Genomic DNA, 20,718 nt, shown 5'->3' with positions numbered 1-20,718 from the left:
ATATATGTTAATGAATAAGGTCGGAACCCCCCAAGTTTTGTTTCCGGTTCATTTGGTCACATGACACTTAAAAAATGGCGACCTCCAGTATTTTTGCTGGTAGACTGAGATCAGGGTCAGAAAAATTTGCGACTGTAGATGCCGATGGAAATAAAATTGAGGTTTAAATCATTCATTCATAACATTGAGTGTGGAATCTGATAAAAAGTTATAGTAGTATAAGATCTAGATCTATTATTTGGTGACTATGTTGTCGAGAAGGGGGGTGTGTCAACCGTCAAAATAAATAATATAGGCCTAATAATATTAGCCTAATAATATTAAAATATTAGGCCTAATTGTAGCCTAATAAAAATAAATGGGCCTAGTATAAAATAGGCCCTAAAAATACTGATAGTTAAATACTATTGAATTTAGTTTTTTTTTGTTATGGCACCTCTCCAAATCCTATTATTTTCATAATCACTATGCAAAGAGTATTTATGTTACAAAAACTAGTATTAACTACACATCTCTGTTGTCTCGGTGCCTAGCGCGACCTATTTAGGCCACAGTGAGTTTGTAACTTTGTTGACGTTTTATTTTTAGACATCACGGTACAACGCAGACCATTGGCCGGAAGAACATATTGTCAGACACTGGTATAAGCAATCATCGTTAATTTATAATATTAGATCTAGATCAATTTAGATTTTTAGAATGTAGGCCCCTACTGTTTTCCAATAAATAAATTCGGTACCATAAATTCTAGATTCTGTGCGCTTTTCGGCAGAGGCGTAGGCGTAGCGACCCTTCCCGGGGACAAACTTTTGATTTGCACCCCCTCTCAAACTTTTGATTTGCAACCCCCCCCCCCCCCTCAAACTTTCAATTTGGCGCCCCCCTAGGCCTAAGGTGGGCGCCCGGGGACATATGTCGTCCCCCCCCCCCTCGCTACGCCTCTGCTTTTGGGTGCCCTGCAAAATTTGAAAACTAATGATTGCACAATAGTGACAATAGTATAGGCCTACAAATCATACAACAATGGCCTACATTATTTTAATAATTTTATAGTTGGCCTTATTTTTAAATAATGACTTTTTTTCAAGATTTAGTAGGCCTATGTAGTATGTTGGCCTACTATGTAGCTTATGTATTGTTATTTAATATTTAGGGCCTACTGAGGTAGTGAATAATAAAATTAAGTAAATTTACTGTAAATGGACCCTACCTACCTACCAAGAATAGCCTCAAAATTCGAGAAGCCCATTAAATATATTTTAAATCCTGCATGGTGTAGAAAAAGTACCATGATTAGAGTTTATGTTCATATTTGCTACGTTGATTGATTAATTATGCATTCTAAAATTTTCTAAAGCTAGAAGGACAGTACTTAATTGTAATTTTTAAATTAGTCTCATGATTATGCATCACATTAGTAATTCACAATGATGTTCTATCTATGGTCAATTAACATTTTAAAATTTAAAAAACATATGAAAAAGCATGTCTATTTTAATCAGTTATAATTCATTTTACCATCACAATTTTCCCAATTTGTTTTCTTTCTTAATGTTGCCGGCAAAAATCTAGGGGAAGTGACTTCCTTTCCTGTAGTGTAACTATTATGCCTGCAATCACTTCACAAACAAGAAAAAATATTTCAATTTAAAAAAAAAAATTAAAAAAGGAAAGTAACCCTTTTAATGAATAATGGCTAAAAAATCCAAGTTCTAAATAGATGATGACATTTAAATGGTTTGAGCCAGGAACATCATAATACAACTATTCCCAGTCATTTGAGAAAAGACACTTCATAATTTTAATAGGCCCAGGGCCTAGATATAAAAATAAATGCCCCAATAATGATTTCAAATTCAAGCCTAATTACCTAATTAAATTTTTATTGATTCATGAATTGAAGTGATGGTAATGACAACCATTGTTCATTGGCCATAGCATTAAAGATTTGAGTTGCTCGAAAATGACTAGAAAATTGGTCTTTGTTGAAGATTTATTTTCACCAGCTTATCTAATCCATTTTTTAGAATTCAACTTCAAGTGTATAATTCATTATCGCGGTGGATAAATAAATAATAACTCAACATTGTGGTCGAATTGGTAAAGCTCATGGTTGCTAAACCGAAAAATCTCGAATTCAAACCCGCAAGCAGATTAGGCTCAACAGTTGGGGACAGCAGCTCATCTAAGAGAGACTACTCCAAAATCAAACAACTGCTGCCTTGTAGGCAAAGGCTATTGAAGCAAATTCAAAAAGCAAAGCAGGCTGGAATCAGTCAGCTGCCTATATCAGTATATGGTGCATGAGAAGTTCAAAAGTTTACCTGACATATACAGCACCAGCATCAATAGTTTGTTTGGATTATCTTTAAAAAAAAAGTTCTAAAAATATGTTGTTAAATTAGTTGTAAAATTTAATGTTTTAAAATCTGGGGTTACTAGAACCAAGTGGAGTAGAGTATTATAATAATAATTTTAAATAATAGCTAGGCTGGGTTATGCACACTGTAATAAGATTGCCTTGCATTTGTAGTAACTAGTTACTACATCTACAGTTTTAGTAATGAATGTAAGAATAGATTTTCAAATAAAATTTTCTTCTGAAAAAAAATTATGATTTCTGGCCATTATCATTTATGTGTGCTCTATTGCAATTTATTTGGAAGTGTAAAGCAAATTACAAGTTTATAAATATGTTTACAGATTTGCCCCTTTTATAAGCGTACATTTAATCAACATGTATGTAGTAATAATTAACATTGACAATATCAGTTGGGGTTTGTTTTACTCTCAAGTTAAAGTCATAATCAAATAGATGATCTTAGTTTTCTGGCATGTTTTCATCTATCAAAGGCAAATGTAATGATATGTTTTAAGGTTGAAACAAGAGAAGATGAGGAACAAAATGTCAAACTTCAGCAGACCATTGACTTACTTCTGGCTGCTGGATATTTTAGAGCTCGTATCAAGGGACTGTCTCCATTTGACAAAGTAAGTCCACACTGAAAACTAGATAACTTACCTAGGTTTATGTTCGGTTGTATAAAAATGTTCAGGGTAAGATTTAAAATAGAAAATATTCAAAAGAAAAAAGTTATTTTTTTCATGTTGCTATTGCAGTTTAGGTGTAAGGTAGCAATACAAAACTATAAATAATAAATTAGCTTTGATTTGTCCTCCAGGTTGGTAGGAGAACCAAAGAAAGTAATGTCTCAAATGTTATTTCAGGTTGTTGGGTAGGAGAACCAAAGAAAGTAATGTCTCAAATGTTATTTCAGGTTGTTGAGTAGTATAACTTATAACCAAAGAAAGTAATGTCTCAAATGTTATTTCAGGTTGTTGGTGGGAGAACCAAAGAAAGTAATGTCCCAAATGTTATTTCAGGTTGTTGGGTAGGAGAACCAAAGAAAGTAATGTCCCAAATGTTATTTCAGGTTGTTGGTAGGAAAACCAAAGAAAGTAATGTCTCAAATGTTATTTCAGGTTGTTGGGTAGGATAACCAAAGAAAGTAATGTCCCAAATGTTATTTCAGGTTGTTGGTGGGATGACTTGGTGTATAACAACCTGTAACTTTGATGTGGATGTCGACTTGCTGTTCCAAGAAAACTCAACTATAGGACAGAAAATGTAAGTTGCTAAAAACTGCTTTATTCATTCATGTTATCCAACCAAGATGTCTGTTATTAACGATTTATTAAATGTTTAGCAAAGTTTTATAATAAAAAAAATTATCAAGCAATATTTTTAAAACTGTCCTTCAAGATGGATTACTTCTTAAATGTAAAATATACAAAGTTGTTTGTATTTATCAGAGCTCTCACTGAATCTATTGTTGCTGTGCTTCCTCGAATGAAATGTCCACATCGTATTGAACCCCATCAAATCCAGGGTCTTGATTTTATACATATCTTTCCTGTTGTACAAGTAAGATCCACTGAACTCTTTTTTTTTAAATTATGAGTTAGACCCACCACATTTGAAATAAAATGATGAACCACCATATTTTAAATAAAATGATAATTTAAAACCATCACATTTTTCAAAAAGTAATGATTTAGAACCATCACATTTTTTTAAAAAGTAATGATTTAGAACCATCACATTTTTTTAAAAAGTAATGATTTAGAACCATCACATTTTTTTTAAATGTTGATATAGAACCATCACCTTTTAAATAAATAATTCAGAACCACCACCATAGTAATAATCCAAAATGGGGAAATAATTTTTATGGAAGAAAGACTGATGTATATTTTCTATATTTTAGTGGCTTGTGAAGAGGGCTATTGAGACGAGGGAGGAGATGGGAGATTACATCCGCTCATACTCCATCTCACAGTTTAGCAAAAGCCACAAAATGCCAGAAGTAGGTGTTTAAAAATATTTTTTATTTGGTCCTGGTTATGTTTTTTGTGTTGTTGAATAGAATGGAACATCACAAATTATACTAAGATCTTTATTTTAAAATTGTTTAATTCAAACTTTTTGCTATTAATTATAATTTTATAATTGTATAAAAAAGATAAGTATTCTTTAAAAACAAATTTATAATTCATTAAAGATCTTATAGGAAGACAAGGGACCACAAAGTGAAAAAGTAAATATGCAATATTAAAACTTCACCATTCTGTCCATATTTAAAATGGCAAAAACTAATGTCTTGTTTTTTTTTTAAATAGTTCTATAGTACTGCAATTGATTATTTTTTTACTTTTAGATAATGAACATTGGTAGCTTCTGTTAACATATTGATCATTTGCAACTGTAACGTTATTATCAGTGTTGATAGTTGATTGACAAGGAAAAAGAAATTTCTTTTTGTTGAACTTTAGCCCATAATTAAGAATCAGAGTGCACATGCTATCTATCAGTTTGCTAATGCATTATCTTGTTTCACTGTGCACTTTGGATTAATTCATGTCAGAACTTTGATTAGCTTACAAGGCCATATTACAAAAATTTAGCCACCAGACGCATTGTAATCTCAGATGTTATGATTCACCTTGTACTGATGATTCAATTTTTTGTACTTTGTTGAGATATGGTTATCATGTTGTTATTAGGTTCTGATCCCTGACCATTGAGTATTATACAAATCACACTTTTAATTCAAAAGCTGTTTTAAGTGCAGCATTTTAAGAAATGATTATTTAAAAAAAGATTTTTAAAAACTTAAACACCCAGTTCAGTTATATCTTGCAATATTTTTTTTTATTTATCAGGATGAAGCTTTTGAAGCTCTTAAAGACAAGTCCTTAGAAACTCTTTCAAATGTGAAGGTAAAATCCTCAGTAGCCCTGAACATTGTCAAATTAAAAAGGGGAGATTAATCTGAGTTTTGACAATTTAAAATTCTTTTCATCCCTTTGTATTTTGTGCAAATGAAACTGCTTCACAGATTTGCATTTATAGGAAAAGCTAATTGTGAGAATGTTTTTCTTTGTAAGATTAAATGTTTAAAGGATATAAGAATTGTGTACAAAATAATTTTTAAAGGATTCATACAGACCTCAGAGACGTTTTCGTAGGCATGATTTTAACAAACTTAAGGATGAAGAGACTAGAGTTCAGTCTACCCTTTTAGAATATGGAAGGTAAAGCTACATTGTGATGGTATTTTTATGTATTTTTTTAAATTACATGGCATATTTAGTAGATTCTCAGTTTTATTTTTGCAGTTGATATTGAGGAATTAAAAACACCAAATAAATATTGATAAAAATTATTTTAAAAATGTCAGTTCAGGACTTTCTGAATTTGTTTATCATGTTTCAGAGAATATTAACCTTTATCTTTAAGTTTTTAAACATTTTTTTGTCACTGTGAAATGATTGTGCTCAAATTTCTCCTGTTTTTAAATTGTTTTGTAGGCAATACAGAGTTAGTCAGACAGAGAAAGATGAAAAGGTAATATTTTATAGTAAGATACTTTTTCCTGTGTATTTTTGTATGTTTAGTTGTTCATATTTTATAAATATGTGCATAAAATATTATTTGCTAATAAACTGCTGAAAGTGTTTGTTAGATTTATCATGCGTATTTTAAAATGTTTGATTTTAAAATCAGGTGTACTTTAAATGTTTGATTTCATGTGTATTTATAAATGTTATAATAATTATGTGTATTAACAATGAACAATCAGGATGCGGGAGACAAAAAGAAAGCCCTAGCTGCAGCTTTATCTAAAGACAATGAACAGGAGGAATCTGCTGAGGCTGAAGAGGAGGTTGGTTATTCTAGTTATTCTAGTACAAGAAACATAAATATTCAATTATTTTAACTTTTATACTACCTTTAGCACCATAATAATTATCAAAATCTGTTACAAATGTTTGAAGATAAAAAGAAACAGCAAAACCTATTTATTTTTTGTGTGTTCTACTCTAATTACTAGCGTATCAAGGCCCTAATGAGTGGAATGTCTATTATGGATACTAAAGAGGTAATGAACATTTTTTTAGTCTTATGACAGAAAATTTCAGAAGTATGATTGTATCAGAAAACGACTTGACAAAAAACTCTTATTCCCAAGTTTGTGTATTTCCTTTTTTGGTTGGAATAGCCCTTTTATAAATTTACTTTCTAACTTATACCTTATTTAAAATGTAATGAATTTTACAAGGTCAAAAAAAGAATATGTAACTTTAAAAAAAATTACACTATCAAACTATCATCTTATTTAAAAAATGCAATACTCTGTTTATATTTATTTAGAATCTTTTAAAATATGATTTTACTAAATTAAGCTAAAATATATATATAATGTAATAGCTTGCAGATCAATGTTAGTTGTACTAAGATTATTCTGTACATTTTGTCAATGAAATGGATATTGAAAGCATGCTATTTATGTTTGTGTGTGCATGTGTGTTTCTCCAAACAACTATAGGGTAAAGTAACAGCTAGTGCCGTTGGATCTATAGTAGGGATAAAGGCGCAAGAGATTCAGCAAATGGCATCAGAGTATGCTCAGAAAGTAAGAGTTTGTAATTTTTTTTATTTAACATTCATAGCGCAACATCAGCTGGACTAAAGCCCAAGCTACACAGTTTTGTGTTTCCATTTAAAAGCTAAAATGTGTATTTTATTAATTAATTGCTGCATGTATGTGTCAATTAATGTTTTACAAAGCATGAATTATTAATACATACGAGCCGGCCCGTTATTAATACATACGAGCCGGCCCGCGGCATAACATACGCCGCTATTTAGATGTTGCTTTTTCTACTTTTCAGTAATTCATAATTTGTGAATTTGACAGTACCAACGCTGACACTGAAAATATTTCTTTAAAACACTATAAGTAGCTCGTTAAGGACCATAACCCCCCCCCCCTTCCTTGCCCCCCCCCCCCCCCCCCCTCACCGTTTAAATTATCTGCCCCTAATAGCCGTCACCAAACCCGACTCCACGAAGGTAAACATAGCGTGAACCACAGCTCACTAAGACCATGTAGGGGTGGGGATGGTAGGGAGCGCGTTTGTAGCTTGTTTTCTAGCGTCTCCCAGAAGAGAATTATATATATAGATTGTAACATCTGAACTAAATAAGTATAGGCTGTAAGTGTCTGTATGCTTTACATATTTGAAGTACAGTTATATATTATTATTTGTTTCTAGTTTCAAAGTTTTTTATCAGATGTATGAATTTGTTTTATTTATTTATTTATTTTTTAAATGTTCTTTTTACTGTTAGTTTGTCACTAATTGATGGTGAGTTCAGTTAGTCACTAGTTAATTTATGCTGAGTTTAGAATTAAAAATTGTGATTTCAGCAAGCAGAGATAGAACAAATGGAGAAACAGGAGAGACAAGGCGGGGCTGAACAACACAAGAGGTTAACCAGTGCATTGAAGAAACAAATAGAACAACAGAAGAAAAAACTCGATGAGGTCTGTATAACTACCATGTGTAACATTGTATTCATCATAGTTTCCCTTGTTGTGCCCAAGCAACATGGGGCCACTAACATTGTATTACTCTTTAAATAAGTAAATTAAAATTTATTCCGATCCATGTTTTTGCAATGGCTGCTTACATGGGCACATGTCCAAAACTGAGTCTAATGGACAGGTGTGGTCAAAGCCCTTTGCTTCACTGGGGCCATAAAGGAATAAAAAGATCCCTTGTTTGTCTTAGTGAAATCCTGTTACATCTAAAACATTGACATTTTTTTAGAGATGGACAAAGTGTGACATAAGTTTAGAGATGGACAAAGTGTGACATAAGTTTAGAGTTGGACAAAGAGTGACATAAGTTTAGAGATGGAACAAAGAGTGACATAAGTTTAGAGATGGGACAAAGTGTGGTATAAGTTTAGAGATGGACAAAGAGTGACATAAGTTTAGAGATGGACAAAGTGTGACATAAGTTTAGAGATGGACAAAGTGTGACATAAGTTTAGAGATGGACAAAGTGTGACATAAGTTTAGAGATGGACAAAGTGTGACATAAGTTTAGAGATGGACAAAGAGTGACATAAGTTTAGAGATGGACAAAGTGTGACATAAGTTTAGAGATGGGACAAAGTGTGACATAAGTTTAGAGATGGACAAAGTGTGGGTGCCCTGTCAAAACGGCCCGGGACAAATCGGCCCCGTCAAAACGGCCCCGTTAATACGACCCCGTCAAATCGACTCCCGACAAACCGACCCCGTCAAAATAGCCCCGTCAAAAGGGCCCCGACTTATTGGCTCCCGTCAAATGGGCTCCCGTCATATTGACTTGCGACATATAGGCTCCCGACAAATGGGCTCCCGACATTTAGGCTCCCGACAAATAGACTTCCGACATATTGGCTCCCGACATATAGGCTCAGGACATATTGGCTCCCGACAAATGGGCTCCCGACATATTGGCTCCCGACATAAGGGCTCACGATAAATGGGCTCCCGACAAATGGGCTCACGACATATTGGCTACCGACAAATGGGCTCCCGACATATTGGCTCCCGACAAATGGGCTCCCGACAGTTGGGCTCCCGACAAAAGGACTCCCGCCATATTGGCTCCAGACAAATGGGCTCCCGATAAATGGGCTCCCGACAAATGGGCTCAGGACTTATTGGCTCACTTTAAAATGGCTCCGGTTAAATAACTCCTGACTTAAAACACTTCCCGACAAAGAAACCGTTTTCTGAGGAGTTATCACATTTTTATCTTTAAACAGTTCGCTTTCTGCAAAGTTTCGAGTATTGTAATTTTGTATTAATCTGATTTAAGTGCATGCTGAGCTGTTGTTTACGCCACACGACCCAAGCTCAGCTGTTTCTGTTTAAATTTAGCATGCATGTTACACATTTTGCGTTTGTTGTCTAGGTTTTTCACAAGTTAATTTCAATGTATGGATGTCCACATGGACCCCCCTCCCTCCTTCCCTATCCACGACAGTCGATGTTAATCGACACTCCCCCCCACCATGTTGACGTCATAAAAGGATGACGGCTAGGAAACATGCTTTTGAAATATTGCTCCCTGGACTACAAAAACAACACACGAAGATGTTAACAATCATACTAGCTAGTATTACAAGGCGTGGGGGGAGGGGTGGTCTGTACATTATGCATGCGTTTGAGCAATGTGTTAGTCTACTTTACATCGCAAGCCTCTATAGAGATGTTATTCGGGGAGGGGTAGATGGTTATCTGCTAGTTTGGTATCAATGACAGGCTGAGATGAGTAGCGGTATTATCTTTGTGTGGTATCAATGCTAGATGAAGAGCGGTAAAGGTTTTGTGTTAACTTGAAGTCAGTATGACATGTGGAGAAGGTTAAAGATTTGTTAGTATGACATCAGTGACAGATGGATAGTGATGCAGATGTTGTTTTCGTTTCAGATTCGTTTCAGATTCGTTTGAGATTATTAAATCTTATGACTAATTGTATAAAACGTAACCAATTTACCCCCACCTACCAACCACATTAGGTTTCTCACATCATATGCTACCGTAGATTCTTTTTACAATGTCTACTACAAATAAGTAAGTCGTAGATCGTTGAACTCAGATACACTTTATTTTATTGACACGTACGTTTTTATTAAAAAAAGATTATATGTCAAAGCAATCCACAAATTATTTAGGCAAAGCCTTGTTCAAGTTAAAATATTTATTGCTATTTACTTGACAGCAGTATGAAAAAAATCTTCAGAATGTTTGGCAATTTAAAAAAAAATCAACAATCCCTAGAAAAGTATTGACAAAAATATGAATTAACAAAACATGGCACAACTATTGGAAACTGGAAATTGTTATCCTACATTGAAAGATTGTGAGCAATACGTCTCAGGTAATCCATGTTTGCTATCATTCCATACATAGGCAAAATTGACTCCAATCTCCGGTTCAGCTGAACGTACTTTGACTTTGAAGAAGTTGGCCATTGTACGCCGTCTCTGATACGTTGCAGTTGTATTTCAACATGATCCTGCTCTTTGCGAAAATGCTCAACAATTTTATAAATGGATGGGTGGTGGCAATCAACACATTGCTGAAACGCCCTGTGCCAGCCTTCGACAGAATTGTTAGTGCGAGGCAGACCTTCAGTGACCCTTGAGTAAACATTCCATGTTTGTATGGGAAAGCGTGGATTAACTCGAACGTTTAATCTTAGCCTTCCAATGTAAGTATCCTCCCAATAAGCAATTAAATCGTTCATTGTTGGTGGACAGTTTAGAGCAAGCTCATCAAACACAGCGATAACATTTACAGGAGGGACAAAACTGAGAGAAAGCAGCATTTTGACATGGATGCGAAAGTTTTCATCATTTTTATATTCCTCCTCATGGTTTAGTTGCTGTACTTTTCGCCAAAGACATTGTCCAAGATGAAATAAGCACCCAACGCTTTCAGTTGTTGGAAATACACGTTGAACAGCATTTTGACTAGCTTTTTCAAAGTCTGACATGACACTTAGAGGATTTAAAGCAGGCTGTAAAGTTTTAAGAGTATCAAATAATCGAAAATAAGAGTCTTCAGTTTTGTTAGTCAGCAGCACATATACCATTGGAAGAGCTTTATTTTGTATTAATCCATGAATCGTAAAAACCTGCATGTATAGTTCTGGAGCAACTTTAAAAGTCCCATCTATAAACCAGTGTGAATTGACTCTCAGTGCGTCTAAATTATCATAAGTACCAAACATTAGTATTCGATGTGGGTCCAGAGCTCCCGAATCCCATAATAGAAACGGTGAACCTCGGTTTGTCAGTTGTTGGTGTAGAGGAATTACTATATCTGCTACAGTCCGAGGAGTTACATATGTTTCTAGAACAAGCTTCCTTTTACGCTCTATAACTCTCTGACAGGCATTATATGATGGTAACAAAGCAACCGCATCCATCGATATGCCTTCTGTGGCGCTTCTAATTATTTGTCTTGGTCTGCCGAACTCCAGTGTCGCATTTTCACGCATTTTCACCACTGCCTTGATTGTCTGTATCTTTTCAGGATCAGGCGCGTGGTTGTGCTGGGACACAACTGTTATATTTTCATTTAAAACTTTGACTCGCCCGCGACAGTTTGCTTGCAGGCATCTCCAGGAAATACTCCAGTCAGCGTTACATTTGGCAAATTTATAGCGGTATCCTTCATACAAGAGCATATCTTTGCCTTTCTGGGTTGTTGTTTTTTCCATTATCTGAAATAAATGAAACAGAATTTTGTTTGTCATTTTTAGCATCAGCCATGAATAAAAATGTAGAAACTGGAATTAATTGTTATGAGAATGCTGGTTGTGATTTACAAGCAGTGTTTGTTCCAGACTTTTTTCTCCGAGGGGGGCACTACTTGAAATTTTCGGGGGGGGGGGGGGGGGGGGGGGGCGGTAGACTTTTTTTCGGTGGGGGGGGGGGAGGGAGGGGCGGTAAAAAATTTTCGGGGGGGGGGGCTTCGTCCCCCGAAGAGATGCCTGGAAGAAACTCTGTTTACAAGTGTCTTCCACATAGATAATTAGAGATCCTCCGTAGACATAAGATGTAATACGATCTTTACACCCCTTCTTCTGTCTCGGTATAACAAAACCCCAGACTTATCTTGAAAACGTTATGTTGACGTTTAGATAAGTTCAGAAAAAATATGTATTAGTATTTAAATTAATTTTTTTAAATGAAATGTTATTCAGAGTCAGTGGCGGAACTAGAAAAAAAAGGCCCCTCACCGCAGATTTTTTTTTGGGCCCATATATATATATATATATATATATATATATATATATATATATATATATATATATATATATATATATATATATATATATATATATATATATATATATATATATATATACACGAGCTGGCCCTATTCAAGTGAGAAACACGGATTCTCTAAATCTAGTCCAACACACCAAACTGACGCCGATTTTTATGAGGCTTTCATCAAAAGTTACCAACCGTGTAGTTTTAGAGTGTGCCCTGTTTTCCAGAAGTTGAATTAAATATTAACAATGTCTTGGATCTTAGGGCGCGGGTTTGTCCACACTACCAACTAGACCCGCTAAGGCATGCTGTAAGTCCCTCGGTGACGGCCCAGGTGTCAGGGGAGTCACGGGGCTCTTGGGAGCTACCGGTTACATTACACAGGTGATGGGCGCGACACATTGTTTCTTCCGGCAGAGCCCCCTTCCACTCCCCCGAAAACAGTCTACCGCCCCCCCCCCCCCCCTCGAATGAAATGGAAATTTATATAGAACATATATACTTTTACCAATGTCTGACCCCCCCCCCCCCCCCCCCCCCCCTGGATAATTTAGCCCGCCCTCCACGAAAATATCAAATGCACCCCCCTCCTCGGAGAAAAATGTCTGGAAGAAACTTTGGTGCAACACTTGATTAGATTTAGTCATCGAGTGTAGTAGCGAGACTTGTGGGAACTTTTAAACGACTGTCTGTAGGGGTGGGGGGGGGGCAACCTGCTCATATGTGATGCGCTCAGGATGACACTGCCGCCGGTGGGTTCAAGTAATAACCCCATCCGCTTATGCAAGATCACATATTTCCTTTGGGTGTCCCCACTCCAATATGTAAACAAATGTTAGGCGTATGACAGAAACCTTTGCGGGGCTGTACTCAACAGCTTCCCAAGTTTTCATGGCGATTGGGTGAATGATGCAGTAATGCATAATAGACAGAAAAATATTTTTCACATGTACAACTATATGTGGATAATCTTCTGATTTAGTGGGGGGGGGGAGGAAATCCACAAATGACGTCACATTTTTTAACGACTAACAAAATGCCAGACCCTCACACACCCCCAACTCAATGACGTCATGTATAAATAGTAATTGACTATTAATAATGTTCAATCAATTCTAAACGTTCTAATAAATTTCTAAATAATTATATTAAAAAATTATCTTACCTTCCATGTGAATTAGATGCACCAGTACTGTACACGTGTAGTGTCTGACAAAATGTGCGGAAGTGTTGAATGTTGCCAGGAAGTAGTTCATAAACGATACATTTATCTACTCGATACTTGCAAGGCTAAAAAGAGGGGTGGGATGGGGGTCGGCTCGGGGAAAAAACTTGAAAGAGACAACAAAGCGTTTATGTACGTCAGCATCGCCCTTTGTAAAACTTACTAAGGGGAGATAATTCCAAGTATAGGCCCTAAAAGTTTACTATTAAATTACTTGTAAAATAAAAATAAAAGTAAACGTATATAAAACTGAAGTTTCTATTATTATATTATTTTTTATTATTTGTAGGATACAAGATAATACAGGATACAAATTCAACCACTATCACAAACACCTATTTAACATTGAAAAATGTTTAATGAATTTCGGGTTCCTAACCAAAGAAGTACCGCGCATCACGAAAGCCCACTTCATATGTAGCGGCTTCTCGTGCCATGGACTTTGTTGTTTTTTTAAAAAGAATTTTGCCGGCGACAGCGTGTGTTTGATTGTAGGGAAATAGAACTCGGCCTTGTTGGTGCCCATCCCTTGCCCCATCCGCCACAGTACACACAGTACAGTTACGTGTCCTCTATTTGGCTATCAAAAGGGGGCAACGAGTCAAAGAAGTCATATTTTTTTAATAACCTGGAAGCATATTGACTGTAATTGTATCGTAGGGACCCTAGCCCGGCATGTGTATAATGGGCTGCAGCATCCTACACCCCTAAGTAGAAATGTAACAGATGACCACTAAACTAAAAATTGATACAGTACAAGAAATACTTTTAAAAAAAATTAAGACATGGCGACCTAAAGCTAAGGACGCTTTATTATCTTAGGCTTATTTCTGTAGTCCATTGAGGAATGGTGGGTGTTGACATGAGCCATTATCATTATGTCGGGAGCCGTATTGACGAGAGCCAAAATAACGAGCCTTTTTGTCAGGAACCATATTGACGGGAGCCTATTTGTCGCGAGCCTAAATAACGGGAGCCTATATGACGGGAGCCACATAGACGGGAGTCAATTTATCGAGAGTCTTAATGACCGGAGCCTTTTTGTCATGAGCCAATTTAACGGGAGCCAATTTGACGCGAGCCTAAATGACGGAAGCCCTTTTATCAGGAACTATATTGACGGGAGCCCTTTTGCTGGGAGCCCTTTTGTCTGGAGCCATTTTTGTAGTGAGCCTAATTGACTGGAGCCTAAATGACGGGAGCCTAAATGATATGAGCCAAATTGTCGGTTGTCGTAATGACGGGAGCCTATTTGTTAGAATCCTTATTGACGGGAGCCTTTTTGTCGCGAGCCTTATTGACGGTAGCCCTTTTGACTGGAGCCTAAATGACGGGATCCATTTGTCTATGAACCTTTTGACGGGGCCGATTTGACGGGGCTATTTTGACGGGGCCGTTTTGTCGGGGTCGTTTTGACGGGGCCGTTTTGTCATTGGCCGAATTGACGCCGCACGCAAAGTGTGACATAAGTTTAGAGATGGACAAAGTGTGACATAAGTTTAGAGATGGACAAAGTGTGACATAAGTTTAGAGATGGACAAAGTGTGACATAAGTTTAGAGATGGGACAAAGTGTGACATAAGTTTAGAGATGGACAAAGTGTGACATAAGTTTAGAGATGGACAAAGTGTGACATAAGTTTAGAGATGGACAAAGTGTGACATAAGTTTAGAGATGGACAAAGTGTGACATAAGTTTAGAGATGGACAAAGTGTGACATAAGTTTAGAGATGGACAAAGAGTGACATAAGTTTAGAGATGGACAAAGTGTGACATAAGTTTAGAGATGGACAAAGTGTGACATAAGTTTAGAGATGGACAAAGTGTGACATAAGTTTAGAGATGGACAAAGAGTGACATAAGTTTAGAGATGGACAAAGTGTGACATAAGTTTAGAGATGGACAAAGAATGACATACGTTTAGAGATGGACAAAGTGTGGCATAAGTTTAGAGATGGACAAAGAGTGACATAAGTTTAGATATGGGACAAAGAGTGACATAAGTTTAGAGATGGACAAAGAGTGACATAAGTTTAGAGATGGGACAAAGAGTGACATAAGTTTAGAGATGGGACAAAGTGTGACATAAGTTTAGAGATGGACAAAGTGTGACATAAGTTTAGAGATGGACAAAGTGTGACATAAGTTTAGAGATGGACAAAGTGTGACATAAGTTTAGAGATGGACAAAGTGTGACATAAGTTTAGAGATGGACAAAGTGTGACATAAGTTTAGAGATGGACAAAGAGTGACATAAGTTTAGAGATGGACAAAGTGTGACATAAGTTTAGAGATGGACAAAGTGTGACATAAGTTTAGAGATGGACAAAGTGTGACATAAGTTTAGAGATGGACAAAGTGTGACATAAGTTTAGAGATGGACAAAGAGTGACATAAGTTTAGAGATGGACAAAGTGTGACATAAGTTTAGAGATGGACAAAGAATGACATACGTTTAGAGATGGACAAAGTGTGGCATAAGTTTAGAGATGGACAAAGAGTGACATAAGTTTAGATATGGGACAAAGAGTGACATAAGTTTAGAGATGGACAAAGAGTGACATAAGTTTAGAGATGGGACAAAGAGTGACCGGAGTTTAGAGATGGACAGAGAGTGACATAAGTTTAGAGATGGACAAAGTGTGACATAACTTTAGAGATGGACAAGAGTGACCGGAGTTTAGAGATGGACAGAGAGTGACATAAGTTTAGAGATGGACAAAGTGTGACATAAGTTTAGAGATGGACAGAGAGTGACATAAGTTTAGAGATGGACAGAGAGTGACATAAGTTTAGAGATGGACAGAGAGTGACATAAGTTTAGAGATGGACAAAGTGTGACATAAGTTTAGAGATGGACAGAGAGTGACCTGAGTTTAGAGATGGACAAAGTGTGACCAGAGTTTAGAGATGGACAAAGTGTGACCAGAGTTTATTACACAGGTGTCCACCAGGCACACTGAACTGCATGCAGCCTATGTGGAGACTAAGCAGAAACTGGAAGAGGTGCAGCAGCAGAGTGCCCACATTGATGCTGAGATGGAAAGACTTGCAGACATTGAGTCAGGGGAGAATCAAGGGTAATTTTTTAAATTTGTATCCAATTACTCGTAATTGACAGAAATACCTAATGGAGCGTGCAGATAGAAATGCTTATAGCTGACAGAAAAATATAATTGCTTTTAGTTGACATAAAAATATAATTGACAGAAAGGTTTTTTTGAAAACAGCGGCTAGAAGGTTTTGAAGGACTGGAGAAAATATTGAATGGATTCAAAAAAGACATGTTCAATCTAGTCAGTTTTTAGTACAGGTTTAAATTTATTGAAAACTTTTTAAAGCATTACAGACCTTTAATTTAACCTACCATTTGGATCATTTTTCTTGTAAAATTAATGTTTGATAATAAAAACAAAATTTTTTTTTTAAAGAATACTTCAGACTTTGAGATCTTTGGTGGCCATGAATGAAAACCTTAAAAAACAAGAACAAGAATTCAAAGCTCACTGCAAGGTAAGTTCTTCAGTCTTAATATCACTGCCCACAATTACATTTCTTCACAATCTTATCACTCACAACTTGAACCAAAATACCTTTATATTTGTTCTGTTAATATTTTAATACACATTATTCCTTAGTTCTTGTTTCTCCACATTGCTGTAGGATTTTTCCCAATTATTTTCATTAGAAGAATATTGTAGAGAAAAGATTTTCATGTAATAATGTTAAAGTACCCATTAAAACCAGATGGTCCATGAGACAAATGAAGTAGAGTTGCTCTTTACATCTAACCTTGGCAAAAAAAAGTGATAGTGTTTCCAGCTCTCTGTCTAAAGTCAAAAGCAAAAAATATTGTCATTTTTCAGGAGGAAATGGCCAGGCTGAAAGAGAACATTGAAAAACTGAAAGTTGAAGGGGATGAGGCAGACTCAGAAGACAAGGTTGGTTTTTTCTAACCTGTCACTAGAGACCTTTTAAATTTATTTTATAACAAGCAGTGGCGTGTGATGGGATTTCCAGCTAGTTGGGAAGAAAAAATAAAAACATTTACAATGACAACATGGGTTACAATCTGCTGAATTAGTATCATACTCTCCACTCAGTTATATCACATTAATTTTTTTTTATTTAATATTTGAGATTTTTTTTAAGGGACTAGACTAGTCCCACTAGTATTATATGAACACATTGACCTAACATTTCACAGGAAAGAGTGAACCTAATTGATAAGCAGTACAATGCTGACAAGGAGAAACTTCACAAGATAAGGCTGTTACTTGTAAGTACCTGTACTAATAAATTATATGCAGTGTATTCTCATCAACATTTATTCCACAATTGGAAATTATTGTGGCTGAGATAGCTGTAGTATAATTTGATACACTTTGAGTTGATGCAAAGTAAGTCTTGGGATGAAAATGAAAATGCTCCAACTTGTTGGTGACTTAACTGTTTTCTTGATTTTGACAACAGGCCAAGAAAAATAGAGAAATATCTAGTCTACAAAGAAAAATTGATGAAGTTCCATCTCGAGCAGAGTTGAGTCAATACCAGCGAAGATTTGTTGAGCTCTATAATCAAGGTACCCACTACCAGTAGAGTGAATTTATTTTGTAAAAAATTTGTCATGCTGATTTCTTCAATCAGAAACTATTTAGTGGTGATGCTCAGACTGTATGCTAGTTTTTATCCCTAGAATAATGTGAATTGTTGCTTGTGTTTTAATTTATACACATATTTTCATAAAACAGAAATATATTTTAGCTATAAAGTAAACAAAAAGTTAAGTACTTTTTTGAACCTGATGGCCATGGTGCAGGGGAAGTAGAACTCATCTGTTTCAATGACCTCGGTATATGAATTTCAGCATTAGTTGTTTGTTTTTTTTTAATTGTTATATATTTTACTATTAGTATTACAGTGTAAAAGACTTCACCATGTTTTACTATATTTTTTTCAGTGGCCTCTAAACATACGGAAACCAAACAATTTTTCACCTTATACAACACACTGGAAGACACCAAAACTTATTTATTTAAAGAGGTTAGTCATATAGAACTTTGTTTGATTAATTGTTAAGCACATTTAATAGTCAAAATATATAGGTTTTTAAAAAAAAATGCTTTACCTCTTATATTGCAGGTTCAGCTTTTGAATTCTATCCATGATAATTTCCAAACGTAAGTACTTTTTAGTTTTCAGATAGTTTATGTATCAGTATTCTGTCTGTTGTTTAAGCTAAGCATATATATTCATAGAAAAAAAACTTCATCCACTGATTTATTTTTTTCTCAAAAATTGAGTCAGGTGTAGTGTATACAAGTTATTGTAAAGGTTAAAAGTTAAATATTAACAATGTTCTAAACGATTTTCCTATTGACGGTCCATTATAACATAGTAAACACCCACAGTTGAATATGTGAAAGGTAGATTTATTTTCCAGCAACCATCTTTAATTCAGTGATTTTATGTTTCCTAATATTGACAATTTTCAGGGCAATGTCCTCATTAACCAACAAGGAAGCTTTCCTCAAGCAGTTTGAACAGATTGTTGAGGGTGTCAAGCAGAACAAGGCTAAGGTAAGAGTTCAATGACCTTTAAATAACAATTTTGTTAAAGGATTTTTAAGAAGAGTTCTTATTAATCAATGTTAGACAATTTATTAGATTTACAGCGCAAAATTACCATGTTAAAAGCAGTTTTGTTTGTGGTTGAGTTTTTTAATATTTCTATAGCAAAAACAAAATGATCACCACAGCATTAACAAACATTTTAGTATGTTAACAGAACAAAATTTAACAAAGAAATAATTTAAACCTGGGTTGACAGTTGGACTTTTATAATTTAGAATTCTCATAAATATTTATAACTAAATCAGAATTTAATCATTCTGATGCTACTTGAATCTTTGTTTTTCTTGCAGGCGGAGAAGAAAAGACAGGAAGAAAAGATGAAACGTGACCAGCTGAGTGACCATCACCTTGACCTTATAGAAAAACAGAGACTGTACTTTAAAACTGTCAAGGAGTTTAAAGAAGAATGTAGAAAAAATGAAATTCTACTCTCTAAATTGCGAAACTAGTTATGTTTTTATATATTGTTTAGACAAGACTAAGTCAGTTGCATCACAAAGTTGGGGGAAAATCATTGTGGGAACTCAGTGTTATGACTAACTGTTATAAACATGATGTACTCAACTGCTGTGAGTTTGGTGTTACCCTAGCATAGAGTATATAATCTCCATCTAGAATAGTTACAACAGTTCTTAAAATTAAAGATGAACAAAATAATGATTTAATAATTTAAATTTATTTAATGATACATAATAAATGATGTTATGGCTACAAAGTGAAAGGTGTGTACACAGTTGATAACTGGAGAAAGTAGATTTTCTCATTTAAGTTGGAGAATGTTCATTTTGGTGTAGTGCCCCCCCCCCCCCCCCAATGGTGACACCCAGCACCCTTGCCCCCACTTTGTGGCACTACTGGTCTGGCAATACTGTTATTTATTTAGAGCTATGTCTTTGATGTTTGATGTATCCAGATATTAATACTGTACAATTACACAGCATAAAATTGTAAGCATCAGCTTAGCACTTGAGGATTAACTTGAGCTAAATAAGGTGTCAAGTTTAACTTCAATATTTATATATTGCAAGCTCTATGAAAACTTAGAAATGTGAATATATTGCTTTAAAAAAGTTAGCGATTATATTTAAAAGAAAAAAATCAGTTTCAATTGTAATTCTTTTTTTTTTTTGCTATTTAATACCTTTTGTTTGAAACTATTAAAAATGTTGAATTAACATCTTTCAGTACCTTGGTTTTTTTTTTTGGGTTTTTTTTTTTTTAATAATTTTGAATTTTTGGTAGATCTAATACAATTTACTAATTATGTTTACAAAGGTTGTTTCCTTGTTGATGATGATGATTGATTACTGATGAATAAAATAAAATGTTTTGCTTGAGAGAAATTGTTTCATTAAATATTTTACTATGTGGCCTGAATGTTATATTACTTAGAGCGACTTTGAGAATTTAGATTTTTAACATCTGTACTCTATCCAGTAGTGGTATAATGATAAAATTTTCATGTTCTTATTTTAATGTTAGCAGTAATGTAGTAGCCTACGTATTTACAGTGTAATGAGTGTATGCCGAGAATTTTCCAAATTATTAGTCCATAAATCAATACTTTCACTTTCAAGGCCATCCTACTGTTTCCAAATTAAAGTTATTTTATCCTGCGGTGGTGGGGGGGGGGAAGGTCACTTGCATACAGTGGCGTAGGCAGGGG

General features: G+C 35.1%; 1 protein-coding gene across 1 annotated transcript; it reads left to right on the top strand.

Moving 5' to 3' along the window:
• Positions 1–57: 57 nt before the first annotated feature.
• On the top strand, positions 58–20,245 carry LOC131937796 (coiled-coil domain-containing protein 93). Its single transcript, XM_059295440.1, has 21 exons — positions 58–161; positions 2,878–2,991; positions 3,534–3,628; positions 3,814–3,925; positions 4,269–4,367; positions 5,224–5,280; positions 5,498–5,595; positions 5,872–5,908; positions 6,144–6,227; positions 6,396–6,443; positions 6,891–6,977; positions 7,776–7,892; positions 16,362–16,498; positions 16,850–16,931; positions 17,285–17,359; positions 17,626–17,697; positions 17,892–18,000; positions 18,379–18,461; positions 18,561–18,598; positions 18,914–18,998; positions 19,343–20,245. Exons 1-21 carry the CDS (start codon positions 75–77, stop codon positions 19,499–19,501), a joined length of 1,875 nt encoding a protein of 624 aa, XP_059151423.1. The 5' UTR covers positions 58–74; the 3' UTR covers positions 19,502–20,245.
• Positions 20,246–20,718: the final 473 nt, after the last annotated feature.

The sequence above is a fragment of the Physella acuta genome, unplaced genomic scaffold, assembly GCF_028476545.2.
Source record: "Physella acuta isolate Inbredline_101_S28 unplaced genomic scaffold, ASM2847654v3 ptg000222l, whole genome shotgun sequence".
Classification (NCBI taxonomy): Eukaryota; Metazoa; Mollusca; class Gastropoda; family Physidae; genus Physella; species Physella acuta.
Note: the sequence above shows the minus strand (reverse complement) of the source record. Positions and strands in the feature narration are given on the sequence as shown.

Coding starts and splice junctions, on each gene's coding strand:
- LOC131937796 (XM_059295440.1), top strand. CDS start 75: ATGGCGACCTCCAGTATTTTTGCTGGTAGACTGAGATCAGGGTCAGAA. Junction 5,281..5,497: donor AAACTCTTTCAAATGTGAAG/GTAAAATCCTCA, acceptor TAATTTTTAAAG/GATTCATACAGACCTCAGAG. Junction 6,978..7,775: donor CATCAGAGTATGCTCAGAAA/GTAAGAGTTTGT, acceptor TTGTGATTTCAG/CAAGCAGAGATAGAACAAAT.